Raw genomic sequence first — 14,949 nt, forward strand, 5'->3', positions numbered from 1 at the left:
TAAAACATTGCACTTTCTCTATAAATAAAATAATAACAAAATATATATTGCATCTCATTATTCTGTTTTATAATATTCACTCCGGTAAAAAAAGCAAGCCTAAGAATAATGTAATGAAAAGATATTTCTATGTGGCTCGATTTTTAATTTTCTGGTGGACTTATGACTAAAACCTGAGATACATATAAGATATATATATATATATATCCATAATTGAAAAACACAGGCAAAATAGAAACAGAGAATAACAGATTTTAATCTATCAGAAATTGTGTATACCAGAATATGAAGGTTTTTGATAGATTAAAATATCTTATTCTCCTTGTTCGTATTACTTGTACTTTTCAATTGTGTCTAAAAATTTAAATTTAACCTTATTGAATTTGATGATAATGTAAAAATTGTGTTTTTATAGATATGATTAATTATTAAACTGATAATTTTATGGTAATTTTAAAAGTTACTACAAAATCATCAGTTGAGTGATTAATCATAGAAAAATACAATTTTTACATTATCATCATCAAATTAATTATTAAATCTAACCACAAGTTAACCAAAAAATGAAAAATTAGGCCTGTTACGTATTTAATTACTAATACACCGAAATGCTTCTCAAAACATGAAGAAAAATATGAATAAGAAAAAAAGTATGTAAAAAGGATGTAAACAGCTTCCTCCTTCATGCTCTTGGGTCTTCAACAAATGTGAAATCTAAAGTAAAGAATAATTCGAATTTGAAAAGTTATACAGACGACTGAATGTTTATACACGTAAGCATTAGCATTAACAAGAGTGCGAATGCTATTCCGTGTATTTATGGATGCACAAGGGAAGAGGTTACGCCGCTCGAAGTCTCAATATATCCAATCAATATTGTTCTAATGTCTTATTCTGTATAAGTATGAATATGTCGGCACGAAGGTTACACGGCATGACACCTCAATACGTCTAATCAACATTGACAAACGTAAAGGCTGGCTTCATGTGAACGCACAGAGAAGGAAGAGATTACATCGCGAGACATCTCAATGTGCATAATCAACAGGAACGAGCCCAGGATGTCGCTCTGTCTATCTTACAGATGCCTAAAGAGCAGCTCATGTTGACCGAAATCTCAATATGTCCAATCAATATCATTTGGACAGCATTAACATTATTCCGTATACCTCCGAGATTTTAAGCTGATATTTCATTTGTCGTACGACAATGGATGCTTTCTAGCAAAGTAACACAATGTGAAAACTATGACCGGTATTCTTAGTCGGTTCTTATTTCAAGATTGTCTTAAGATACAGTAAAGTCTTAAGATGCAATACGGTTCTACGCATTAAATATCAAAGGAGCAATGGTAACCCAATCCTTTCAAGTAACATTATATCGCTTAAGTAATATTTTGTTATTTTTAACTTCCGTGTCTCTCAAAATGTAAGTCAATCCATTTTTGTGGTTAATTTCAACGTAAAACGACGTCTATATTAACACATGCTTAGTAACCAATAAATAGAATTTTTTAATATAATATTATATTATATTAAATAATATTCAATAATTAAAATTTAATACATTTTCTTAAATTAAATTATTTAACTTTATTGTTTTAGTTAAATTAAATTAAATTTAATTAAAACGATATATTAGGAATAATGTGACCTATAGAAGTGATTAAAAATAAGTCAAATTGGATATAATTTGACATTACGAATTTAACACTGTACGATTGATTTATATAACATCTTAACGCTGTACTTAAGACAGTCTTAAATATAAAAACCGAGATAAACACCGGCTTATGGCACAAAAAAAATTTAAGAATGTAAGACATAAGAAGTAAATCAATATTTTGGATTTCCTACTGTTTACGTTATTGCTTTACCTCTCATTGTGATCGACTGATTTACATCTTACTGCCTTTTTTATGCCGCAGCCTTCAATGAATCATTTCATCTTAACATTGATAAACAAGGAAGTAATGACTCATTGTGCTACACCAACTGCGTTCGGTTTGGCCGCTCACGCGCTATAAGCTTCACTTTTTTTTCCTTTCGCATGCAATGATTAATGAATGATAAAGATAGAACGAAGCTTACAACGCATGAGTGCCTAAATTGAGCATAGCCACTGTATCATCAATGGATACTTTCCATTTGATGACACATAGTCGACACAAGTATCGTTCTATCACTGGAATGCTAAGATAAAACGACATTTGTGTGGACCTGTGTCATTAGTAGCCAATTTCTTCATCTCAAGATAACTTTATCCATGAGATATCTTCTAGATATCCCCTAAATATCTCATTCATCAATGAGATTATCTCCCAAAGTTATCTAGAAATAGAGAAATTGGCCATAAATGAAAAAAGCATTCTATATTTCTTGATAAAAAGACCCTCATGTCGATTGGCTATAAGAGAATTTCTGGAGAACTCGGGAACTCTATTCCGTAGCCAATGAAAGGGCTTGAAAAGATTTCTCATACGACAAATAAAATTTATCAATGATAACACGTGTAAACGCCTTGCGTCAATGGCCGCGTTCAGCAGAATGTTTATTTCATAACCGGAAGTTTTCTTCTTCACTAAGGTAGGACTACTTCTTTACGCCCATTTCTACTAATTTAGTTTAACTTTAATCTCGGTTCAACTAATTCTTCATCATTTTTTAATTCTAAGAGTTAGAAAAAGATGAAGAGTAAGTTAAACTGAAATTAAAGTAAAACTATATTGGTAGAAACGAACATTACATCTATAAGTCCAATCAGTGAATCAAAAAATTTCCAATAATTTCAAAATAAACATTCTGGATGCGGTTATTGGCTGCACTCAGCAGAGAAAGCAGCTTTGCAACTATTGTAAAATTTTTTTTAATGATTAGTTTATACATTTAGATTCAGTGAGAAGAAGAAGAAGAGACACCAAGATCATATCAAAATATTTTACAACAGTTGCAATGCTGCTTTCTCTGTTGAATCCAGCCAAAGAAATGATTCAAAGGGAAGATCGTATCACGTGTGTGAATATCACGCGTATCAACATCAGCAGGCAGCAACGTCACTCCACACATCCATAGACATATAAGGAAAGAGGTCGCACGGCGCATATAGAACCTCGTTATTGTCCGTCCTTAATAAAAACGTCATCCTAGACATATACGGGAGGCGGTCACGTATCCTGAAACTCTACAGACACGCTTATCAACACGAACGAGCTCTGCTTCGTGCATCCATAAATACGACGTCGCGTTACGACGCGTTACGTCGCGCGTCATCTCGAGTCGGTATCAATGGTGCTGTGTATATACGTACATACATTTACGATACACTTAGGCATGAGGGAAAAAGAGGTTACATCAAAACGCTCGCGTTGTCCAGGTCGCAAAGGATCGACAGTGGCGGCGGTAGCGGTAGCGCGCAGCGCGAGCATTGGAAAACGTGTGCAGGGTGTACTCACCGTGTGGCTACCATAGGGCCTAGGAAGGGTGGTATTGCTGCCGGAGGTAGGGGTAGACACGGGGGTGGCGAGCCGCTGTGGTGTCTCCGTGCGACGAAGACGATTCGTAGACATGAGGCGGCACGGAACGCACCTCGTCGACTATGCCGCTCGTCGTACACACAGGTACCGTGCCGCACGCACCACGTACACGCGCCGTCATCCGGCGTGGTTGTGGCAGAGGGGCGGAGGGAAAAAAAACCCCGAGAAAACCGAGAAGGCTCCGAGGGAGAACCCGGGTCCTCGCGACCTCGTCGGCACACCACCCACACACGCACGCACGCACGCACGCACGCACGGCACCCGAACGACGGTTACGGGGGTGCGGAGGGGGGAAAGAAGCCGGGAGAGAAACACTCGCCGGATGACTCGTCACGAGGCCCCGGTAGGCGCACTAGGAAGCACTAGTACTCCGGTGACGACGACGACGACGACGACGGCGGCGGCGGCGGTGGCGGTGGTGGTGGTGGCGACGGATTAATATGGCCGTCCCTCGGTTGACAAGAAGGCTCCGATCGCGCGTAAAAGCGAGCGGTTGTAACGCTGACGGTGACGGCGACGGCTGCTCGGTGCTGCTGGCACGACAACGAGATGGCACGGCGACGTGACGACAGTGACAGCGACGACGACAGCGGTAGCGACGCACTTCGTTGACGGCCTCGTAGCTCGCATACAACGCGCACGCATTTGTTTCACTCGCGGGGAAACCACCCACGAACACGATGACTTGGCTGGAGCTTTAAAGCGCGACGTTGAAACACACTCGACGTACGCGTATCTCTCTTTCTCTCTCTCTCCGTCTTTCCTCCTTTCTCCCCCACGCGCTGTCGCTCTTCGTTTCTCCCTCGTCGGATTCTTTCCACGCGCCAGCGGCCCGGCGATTACGATTCCCTGCTGATTATTCTCGTCTTTCTTTACTCATTCGTCCGTTCTCGTCGTCTTGATCTTGTCTCTCAGAGCAGCTTCAATCGTACGATCTTGCTATCCCTTTCTCTGCCTCCCTCTCTCACTCTCTTTTTCTCTCTCTCTCTCTCTCTGTCTCTTTCTTCCCCTGTTTCTCTTTTCACGAAAAGTGCGATTGTTTCCGAGCTACGTTTTCACTCGCGACGGGCACGTATACGAGTTGGAACACTCGTTATCTCTGTCTGTCGGTCTGTCTGCTGTCTATCTCTCTCTCTCTCTCGCTCACTGTCTCTCTTTTTAACTAACTGTCCGTCTCACCTTCCTTCGTCCTTTTTCACACTCTCTCTATCTCTGTCTCACTCGCTCACTCGTTTTCCCTGGACGTTCCGTAGTTGACCGTCGTCGGGAAACACCGAGGGGGAGAGAGAGACACGTCTGAGAACTGCACCGTGTGCAATTGTCCGGTGATGAGAATCTTACGGCACTTGACGGGATCAACGGGCCACCACCTTCGCTCTCTCGTTCTCGCTCTCTCTCACGTCCGTTCGTCGCCCGCGACGATGCTCGATGCACAACAACACGATCCAGACGGCGTACGCGGACGTACGCACGCACGCACGGCTATTTTCACGCTACGCGAGGACGTGACGCGACCTCGGTGCGAACGACAACGTCAACATCACCACCGTACGCTTTCGTGGCGGCCATCTTTTTCGGGGATACAGTGGCGATACGCGAATCGCGGAACGTGAAACGCACGCGCGTACATGGGTGTAAGTGCGCGAGGGCGCTGCGCGCGTGCGAGCGGAACTGGCGCCACCCCGCGCCGCACCGCGACACGTCTTTCGTATCCGGCTGTGTGCGTCTTGCGTGTTGCGTATTCCGTGCGAGAGCGCCACGCAGGGACGTGCCGAGCGCGAAAGCCGGGTTTTTTTTATCGTCTGCGGGAGAGTATTATATTGTATATCTTCGAATAAGGTGAAAATTGTTTTAAAAAAGTGAACGAATTTATTAAAATATTTATAATTTTATTGGTCCAGTGAATTTGCTCATTTTTGTAATTTAATATATATTTAATAATATTTAATAAATATTTACTTTTTTGCTAGAGCGAAAACGTGAAAAGTGAAAATTTTTATGTATGTATGTTCGTACATATACACACATGCATACAAAAAATTTTCCCTTTTCACGTTTCCGCCCTATAGGGAAAAAGTTACATGATCGCTACCCTGAGCAAAACGAAAAGATGTCTTATAGGGTGCCGTCACATACAATTCGTAATCCGTAATTCGCACTGGATGTCTGCAAAAGTTACTAGATATTGCGTCTGTAAAGACCCGTCTACAATACACGTAGTAAGCTTGGTTTAAGGAGTAAGAGTAAGAAATGGACCAATTACAATCGATTATTCTTCTCACAATCGACTGTGATTGGTCAATTTCTTACTCTTACTTCTTATTCACATGTATTGTAGACGACGCATAAAGCCGGAATCAGACTAGGCATTAAAGGCTACGTTTATACCGTGCGCTTAGTCCGCGACCTATACGATAGATGTCTTTGTTTAACTTACAGAATAAACAAGGACACATATTGTATAGGTCGCGGCCTAAATGCACGGTGTAAACATAGCCAAAGATTGAGATTGAAAGATTGAAATTTGACCAATCAAAACAATAGGAGCTAAAATTCCTTTGCCCTCATTGGTCAAATTTCAATCTTTAATCTCAATCTTCAATGCGTAGTCTGATTCCGGCCTAAGGCGTTATCTACAATATGAGAAGTAAGTCGATTGTAAGAAGAATAATCGACTGTGATTGGTCAATTTCTTATTCTTACTTCTTAAACCAAGCTTACTTCGCATATTGTAGATAACGCCTAACGTAATGTGGGGTCTTAAGTCGTAGAAAATTGACCAATCAGAGTCAATTATTCTTCTCATATTTGATTGTGATTGGTTAATTTTCTACGAATAATCAACTTTGAGTGTTCGTCCTTGTCTAACCCACGTAATAGTATGGAAAAGAACCATAAAAAAGTGGACATTATCCTACATTTGGTACACGAAAAAGGCCAGGATGTCCACTCTCAGGTTTCTGTCCGATATATTAATAACCGATGAAATCTCCATTTATTATCAGCGGTTGGTAGGCATGAATGATAACCAAACGTAAAATTCTACCATATAACATTTGATCATTTTTTACTTCGAAATATAGAAACATTTTCTCTAAAGTCATTAATTTGCAAAAAAATCATCATACTTAAATACCGTATTTTTTAATTTTGAAAGATACTTGCTCCTCGAAATTTATATTTTAATTAGAAAATGATAAATGTATAAACTAGCTTGTCTATTTGTTCTATTGAATATACTGATTTTTTAAATTTCAAATATATTCCAAGTTTCACGATGCTGATTTTTTAAATTTCAAATGTTTCAAATTTTGTTGATTTAAAAAATTTTAAATATGTCCCAAATTTCACAAATATTATTTTTATGAGTGGAATCAAAATTTTTGCTTTTTGTAAACAAATTATTTGATAATTGTGACTATTATGTAACATTTAGATTAGTATAAGACATAATAATATATTTTTAAATTCTTTGATAAAAGACACAACTTAAGTATCTTCTTTGAAAAAACGGAGCGCAAAGCGGAAACTAAAAAAGGAAAATAAAATCGGTTTTCAAAAAATAATTCTATTTATATTTGATGTTCTATAAAGACAGTCCCCAAAAAAATATTTTAATATTTCACTCTTGTGTGCTTAAACGTCAAATATTAAATTTATTTAAAGAACAAACTTTTTCTTGTGTTAAAAAAATATTGTACAAACATGTTTTTATAAACTTGCTCTGTTATATAAATCGTAATCCTTTCTAAAAAAGGAGATACAAGTCGATAGTCGAATATATCGAAATATTGTTACCTCTTTTCGGCGATGCCGATTGGATTCTCTCGCTGCGCTTACTTCGTGAGCAGCTGTCATCATCGCGGAGATCGCATGTGTTAGATGTATGTGGTTAATAGTTAATTGTAAAAATGAAAATTTTGTTACTATATAGTAAATATTATAATTCATAATTCATAATTATAGTCTCTCGGTCTTTCCTGTTAACTTATACTAACCTCCGCTGGAGATTAGTAAGAAATTTTATGTTAAATAGAATTGTTTAAAAATATTCAATTTAAATCTTTCCGAAAAAAGCTATCGCATAGTCAGTATCAAAATAAACATATAAACATATATTTAAGATATAAACAGATATTTAACACATATTAATCCTAACTTTTTTCCTCCCTCCCTGTTCTTCCTGTTTTATTATTTGCTTATATATTTCTGTCTTTAACAATGGCGCGCGCGAAGCGCACGCTTGTTATGTTCTAGTTATATAAAAAGAATTTTTTTTGTCAATAGACTTATTGATTGCTTATTGATATTCGATTGTTCAGAAATAAATGCTTTTGTTGATTGTATATCAATTTTTTTATGTACATTAGGTATTTCAGAGCAAAGCTTGAATTTTCAATGCTGCGGATTACTCTCGTGCATCTGCAGCATCAAAAATTTAACTCTACCAAAATTATATCAGATTCAATCACACACATTACCCTTTGTTGTATAAACATCTTAAAGAAGATGGAATGTTTCATTATGTGTACTCCATCAAAACTTGTGTTTTGAAAAAATAGAATATTGTTTGTACGTAAACAGCTTTCGATTGATTTAACCAATAATAATTCGCAGTTGTGAGACTAATATTTTACAATTTCCTGCACCGTCGCGACAATATTACGGGCACTGATACCGTAATTTTCGAGCAACACCGTTGAAGGACCAGAACGCGGTACCTCTAGCACCGCCAATTTCTTGACAATTACATTTTTTTCCAAAGCGACCGAAGATTGGACCGCTTCTCCTAGACCTCCTTCCGCGTAATGGTCTTCTACGGTGACAATCCTACCGCCGGCCTCTTTGGCGTTCTTTATGATAGTTTGTGCATCGATGGGTTTGATCGTGAACGGATCAATCACACGAATATTGATTCCAACCTTGGCTAACTCATCGGCCGCCTTGATTGCTTCGTGCAATGTTACACCGGCGCCAATTACGAGCACCTGATCCTTAGCGGAAGATTTGATCACTTTGGCTTTACCGACGATGAAGGTTTCATCGTTCTTGTACAAAACAGCTGTTGCCGGACGAGAAGTGCGAATGAAACAGATGCCCTTAGTATTAGCCGCCAGTTCAACGGCGCGCTCCGTTGACACGGCGTCGCTTGGATAAAAGATAGTAGAACCCGGGACCGTTCGGAACATCGCGATGTCCTCTAAGCCCATCTGCGAGGGTCCGTCTTCGCCGATAGATACACCGCAATGTGAACCGACAAAGTTCACATTCGTCTGAGATATCGCACCCATGCGGATCTGCAATGGAAGTCAATAATGCATTTATCTATTTCTTCATTATTATCGCGTGTTAATTTTCACGAATCTGATTTGCGCCTCACCTGATCGAAGGCACGTGTAAAGAATGTTGCGAAAGCCGACACGAACGGGACGGTACGGTCTCTACAAGCAGCACCGATAGCGACACCCACAACATTCTGTTCGGCAATAAATCCTTCGATAAATCTATCTGGATCAACCACTTTTATTTTCTCAGCGTAAGTGGAATTCTTAGTATCACCATCCAAAGCTATGACACGAGTATTATTCTTTGCCACCTAAAATAAAACAAAAGATATATTTGTGAAAATGTATTTTCGCGTGAAACACAAACATTAAAAATATCAAAAACGTACAAACCTTTGCAAGAGCCGTGCCATAGGCCAACCTAGTAGCTACTTGTTCGCCTAGTTTGTAATTTGGAGGGAAAGCCAATGCAATGTTACTGATATCTACAACGGGAGCATCATCTACAAGTGGCTTTTGTGAATGCAGTTCAAGAGGACCAGGATTTTTTAAAAGTCCATTTAAATGCTGTAAATGTAATTATAAATAAAATATATTACAAAAATTTAAAAAAATATCAAAATATAAAGTCTTAATATTTATAATATCAATATACTGATATTAGTATTACTATACCTGAAGAACATCAGCCGCTCTATTGCCCAAAGGCTTGCCGTGCCAGTTTTCTGTATCTTCGATTTGAGGGAAGTTTTTGCCCTTAAAAGTCTTAGCTAAAATGGCAGTGGGACGTTCTTTTGTATTTTGTGCTTCATGGAAAGCCTAAAAACATAATTTCTTTAGCATATATTTACTTATATAATCGCTTAATATAGCTACTTAACATACCTTCGCCAATTCTTCCACGTCATGGCCATCCACAACTAAGGCATTGAAACCAAAGGCCTCTAATCTTTTGCGGTAAACTTCCATGTTATGTTGTAGCGAGGTCGGTTCACTTTGTCCAAGACGATTTATGTCAAAAATGGCACAAAGATTATCTAATTTGTAATAGGACGAAAAATGAAGGGCTTCCCAAATGGAACCTTCAGCCGCTTCTCCGTCACCAATCAAACAGTAAACACTGAAAAATAAATAAATGTTTGTTATCAGAAATATTAGAAAAAAGAGAAAGTGGATTTAAATATTGAAGCAAATTTAAACGATTGAATATTGAATAGCGTACCGGTAACTGGCTTTATCATAGTTCTTTCCGACGTAAGCCATGCCTGCAGCAACTGAGAGGCCTTGCCCTAGTGAACCGGTTCCTACGTCTACAAAATTAAGCCTCGGGGTAGGATGTCCTTCCAAATCGCTATCGAATTTTCTCAAATTCAGTAATTCGCTGGTCGGGAACAAGCCTGCTTCCGCCCATGCTATAATAAAATGAAAATGTAAAATATAGAATTGCATATATATATTATATATGCACAAATGTAATATATAAAGTAATTATTCAAAGATATCGATGAATGTTACACATTTAAAAATTATGATTAATAAAAATGTTATTGAATTAATTATATTACAATGTATTAAAATATTTTAATAATTTTACTAGTTATATCAAATTAATTACGTTAATAAAATACGATAATTTATTGGCAGTAAATTTACCTGCGTAGAGAATTGGAGCTGCATGGCCTTTACTGAGGACGAATCTATCACTGTTTGGGTCACGTGGTGCTGATACTTTGTAACGCATTGTATGGAAGAAAAGGACGGACATAATTTCGGCCATGGATGAACATGATGTCGGATGTCTGGAGTAACAAAACAAGATATAAATCGATATAAAAATAAATCCGAATGATTTACAGTTCCAGACGATAAAAATACTTAATTAGCGATTTTTTTTCTGAATGTTTACACATCAGCGATAATTCTGTTCATGTAATCGAACGTTATCTGTTTTTCAAAAGTCATTCACTATCGTGGCAAGGTCAGAGGTATTGACAATATATTATCAGATTTATTCTATCTACAAGTATATTCAATCTTCTTGCCGTGAAAGGTTACAGAGGCAGCGATATTCATGAATGTGACAAATATTTGTTACAAAACGTTACACATTTTATCTTTTATCATCACTTGCTATATATAATTTAATTCAAGTATAATTAAATCCACTTTTATCTATCATTATCTCCTATATGTAACTAAAATATGATTAAAGAACAAACATAAAAAAATAAAAACGAATGAAATTTAAGTCTCTATTTGTTATTTAAGTCGCTATTTATTACATTAAAGAAAAATCATCCCAAATTCACTACAGCAATAATGATTTTACAATTTATATAACTTATTTAATGCGGTTTAAAGATTAATGTTTCATCTGGATGAAAAAGCCCGATGGCTAAAAAATATGTTAGCTAATTATGATGTTAATTATAATTTACAATCTCTCGTCATACCCGCTCTTTGATGCTTCAGTCGCTTTCACGCATTCGATACGCAGTTTATTTGCGATATGTTGGAGTTTTTCCACATCTGTGTCTCGCACCATTGTGAACTGAATTACACCCAAGTTTTTTGAGACTGTTGTCTATAATGAACGTTCGATCGCGACTGCCGGCGAGTGAGAGGAGTTTCGCCGGCAAGCGGACCGACTGCTGCGCACGATTATCTCCCTACCCTCTCCAACTCATCCCTACGACTACAATGATGACGGCGATATACAGAGCGTCCAGAATATATAGAGTGTCTCGAAACAAACGTATCAGCGTAAAAAGCGTTCTATATTGAACAGTTTTTCTCTTCTTTAATATTTCAAAGTCATTGTCTTCCGACTCAAGTAGATGTTTCCACTTTGATTATTTTTATTTAAATTTATTATGCTCTTTAACATTGTCATCTTACGTTCCTTTATCTTGATCATTATTCTAATTATATTATTTGAGTTTTGGTTGACTCGAAACCGTAAACTTTAAAAACGTACAGAAAATCATAGAATCTTATTACCTTATTTTCGCCACCTTATTTCGCACTACAGATAGTCGTTTGGTCGTTTCACGAAGTATGTAAATATGTAAATACATTTACATCACAGTGAAGTTCCGTAGGACATTCGCCATACGTATAATAGCGAGTGTACTTGATTTGCATGCCGGCAATTCAGATTTTTCAGATACTTATCTTACATAAGCGCACTTCTACTATTTGTTTTTTCTTCCAAAGAAAAAAAGAAATCGCAGAATTGTTCTAAATAAACTTTGACTTCAGAGATACAATTCTCTCGCACTTTGATCCTTATTTGATACTGCCTTAACAAAAAACTCACTCTTTCTACTAAAATTCATGAGAATCTTTTCTATTAATTATACAGTCGTTGTTTGAATTGTACACGATAAATTATTTATTAGAAAACCTAATACACCGCTATTATTACATTTCCTTCGCTGCGTGACCTCGACGACTGCAAACACGTGATTCCTTCACTTCTTACATAGTTCTTACATCGTCCGTGTATAAACTGATTGTGAGAAATATAAAATGACAATCAATCCGAAAGGACATTATATTATTCATCAAGTCAATATTTTTACGAAATACGCGACACATTTTTTTCATTTATCAACGATATTTATTTTTAAATCGGAGAGTTTATCATTAAAAGTTTATTAATTATGAATATAATAAATTGTAAATGTAATGTATATTTTATTTATATATATCTAACGTAGATAATAATATGTAACAAATTAAATTAAATTATCCTTCTTAAATCCTTTTAGTTTTTATAAAATAATATTACTTTAATGGGTTGAATAACAATTCGTTAATTCTTTCCCCTAACTTTGGCGAAATTGCGGAAATATTGGAAATGCGAGTCATCAAGAACGCTTGTGAGTTGAAAGAAAAACTAATGAACTAGCAATTCCTTGAATTAGATCGCCGGCAAGACATTCTGGCTCGGCGCGATAAAAAAGAATCGTGAATAGCGTTGATGGATTTTATAATTTAGCTTAATCTAGTAATACATCATGCGCGCAAATTACTAACGTAAGTTAATAAATAATTCTAAGAGAACAACCCACTTGTTTTTTTCACTCTTCATTTCCAAGCAGAAATCGATAAAATTGTACATACTCGGTTATGGTTAGATTCATACTCCAGATAAATAATATGTAATTTATACTGATCATCGCATTTTTCTTGTTTATCACAAATGAATAGAAAGATCATCTTCATTTGATCGCAGAATAAGAATAATCCATGTTGAGTAAACTGAAGCTACATTAATTTGAACATGCGCTCCAAAACCTTCACGAAAATACATTTGATATCTCTCGTTCGTTTTAGAGCCATGATAGCGCACAAAAAAAAACTTATACCTAATTTCTAAGCAGAATCATATAAGGCTCGGTTGCACCAACCTTACTTTGACTTTAAGTGAGACTTAAAACTCTATCTGTCTCATTTTAAAGCCAAAAAGACACAAGAGACAGAAAGAGTTTTAAGCCTCGTTTAAAATCAAAATAACGTTGGTGCAATCGGGCCTAAGACTTGTAAGAATTTTTAAGTGCTTATATCTTTATATAATATTTTTACAAACAGCTTCTTACTAGCTATAAAATTTACAAGAAATCGTAGATATTTATAAATTCTACGTCTTGTGATACATACGTATAAAATTAGAATATTATGCCTAAATTCTAAGCAGAATCGTAAGGCTCGTAACATATTCCTGTAAGATTTGTAAAAAATTTTTAAGTGCTTATATCTTTGTACAATATTTTTGCAGACAGCTTCTTACTAGCCATAAAATTTGCAAAAAATCGTAGATATTTACGAATAATCGTACGTCTTACGATACATACGCATAAAATTAGAATACTAGTCATAAGTTCTTACAAGTTTTACGAGAACACATTACGAGTCTTACGATTCTGCTTAGAATTGACCCATTAGTCGTAAGTTCTTATCAATTTTACGAGAACACGTTATGAGTCTTAGGGCCGTAGCAGAAAGGTTGACTTATAATCTTAAGACAGTTCTTGTGCGTTACTAAAGACAAGACTTTAAGTCATAAGACACTGTCTTGAGATTATAAGTCAGCTTTCTGCTAAGGCTCTTACATTTCTGTTTAGAATTGACCCATAAGACTAGGTCCACAACCTTGTTTTAAGAGGCCATAAGCCGTAAGCTTTAAGTTGTAAGTGACGATATATCGGCCACAGAACTTATGCTTTTAGGCCGTAAGAATCGGGTTTTGCTTAATTCGCTTAAGTCTAATGATTAAAACCTAAAAAGTGCGCAAAAACAATTTAAAGACAGAAATTATTATCACTTAATCTCTTTCGATTTATGACTTAAGGCTTCTTAAAGCAAGGTGGTGAATCTAGCCTTAAGCAGTAAAACGTATAAAGCAGTAAGCAAATTGACCAATCACAGTAGAGACAGTAAGGTCATAATATAAGTAGCAAACATGTTGATTTCCTTACTGCTCACGTTTTACTGCTTAAGTTTTTTGTGTGCCGTGGCCCTTATTAGAAAGATTGAAATGCTTCCGGAGAGATGATACATGATTTTTAAATAAAATTTTTAAAATGATATATCATTTTATCCTTCTTCAGTATTTGATGAACAACAAAGATATGATAAATCATGCGTACCATCATGCGTAAAAAATGGAACGCAATCAAAGTTAATGATATCGGAAATCGTACGACGAGTTAAGCCCGTGTCACACTAAACGTATTAAAGATTGAGAATTGCGAATTGAAGATCAGAATTCAGCTAATCAGAACGAAACGGATTAATCAATTAATAGAAATAATTCTATTTTCGGTCAAAGTAGATCTTAGTGCTTGATAATAATAATCAATTATGACATCAATTTTTTGCAGCTTGATGCTTAAAGCTTGTTTTACACCTTAAAATCTTGTAGACGTCGCTTTGTATCATTTTATTCTTCTTTAACATTCGAACAACAAGGACAAAATAATACATCATGCGTGAAACGGAACACACCCTAATTTGTAATCCTCAGTCACGAATGCGTACCCTATAAGCGCAAAATGTTCCTAGAATGTTACACGAATATTATCAAAAAATTAAAATAATGTTATTATAATATTTCGAAAATATCAT

At 36.4% G+C, this 14,949-nt stretch overlaps 2 protein-coding genes across 4 annotated transcripts in view; both read right to left on the reverse strand.

The window, feature by feature from the left end:
- LOC108724507 (mucin-4) overlaps window positions 1-3,754 on the reverse strand; it is a 68,331-nt gene extending 64,577 nt beyond the window's left edge. For both annotated transcript variants that reach the window (XM_018450927.1, XM_018450926.1), the window contains exon 1: window positions 3,452-3,754. In XM_018450927.1, the coding sequence (XP_018306429.1) occupies window positions 3,452-3,565 (114 nt within the window). In that variant the 5' untranslated portion in view covers window positions 3,566-3,754. The remainder of the gene's footprint in view (window positions 1-3,451) is intronic.
- Window positions 3,755-7,869: 4,115 nt separating this feature from the next.
- Window positions 7,870-14,949, reverse strand: part of LOC108724508 (transketolase-like protein 2) — an 8,799-nt gene continuing 1,719 nt past the window's right edge. The window contains exons 1-8 of one of the 2 annotated variants that reach the window (XM_018450929.1): window positions 11,271-11,452; window positions 10,471-10,616; window positions 10,040-10,229; window positions 9,703-9,937; window positions 9,493-9,636; window positions 9,211-9,384; window positions 8,913-9,128; window positions 7,870-8,829 (exon numbers count right to left, since the gene is read on the reverse strand). In XM_018450929.1, the coding sequence (XP_018306431.1) occupies window positions 8,158-8,829; window positions 8,913-9,128; window positions 9,211-9,384; window positions 9,493-9,636; window positions 9,703-9,937; window positions 10,040-10,229; window positions 10,471-10,616; window positions 11,271-11,362 (1,869 nt within the window). In that variant the 5' untranslated portion in view covers window positions 11,363-11,452 and the 3' untranslated portion in view covers window positions 7,870-8,157. Of the gene's footprint in view, window positions 8,830-8,912; window positions 9,129-9,210; window positions 9,385-9,492; window positions 9,637-9,702; window positions 9,938-10,039; window positions 10,230-10,470; window positions 10,617-11,270; window positions 11,453-14,949 lie in introns of those variants that run through there. The other variant, XM_018450928.1, reaches the window with a different exon arrangement.

The sequence above is a fragment of the Mycetomoellerius zeteki genome, unplaced genomic scaffold (assembly GCF_001594055.1).
Source record: "Mycetomoellerius zeteki isolate Tzet28-1 unplaced genomic scaffold, Tzet1.0 scaffold301, whole genome shotgun sequence".
Taxonomy (NCBI): domain Eukaryota; kingdom Metazoa; phylum Arthropoda; class Insecta; order Hymenoptera; family Formicidae; genus Mycetomoellerius; species Mycetomoellerius zeteki.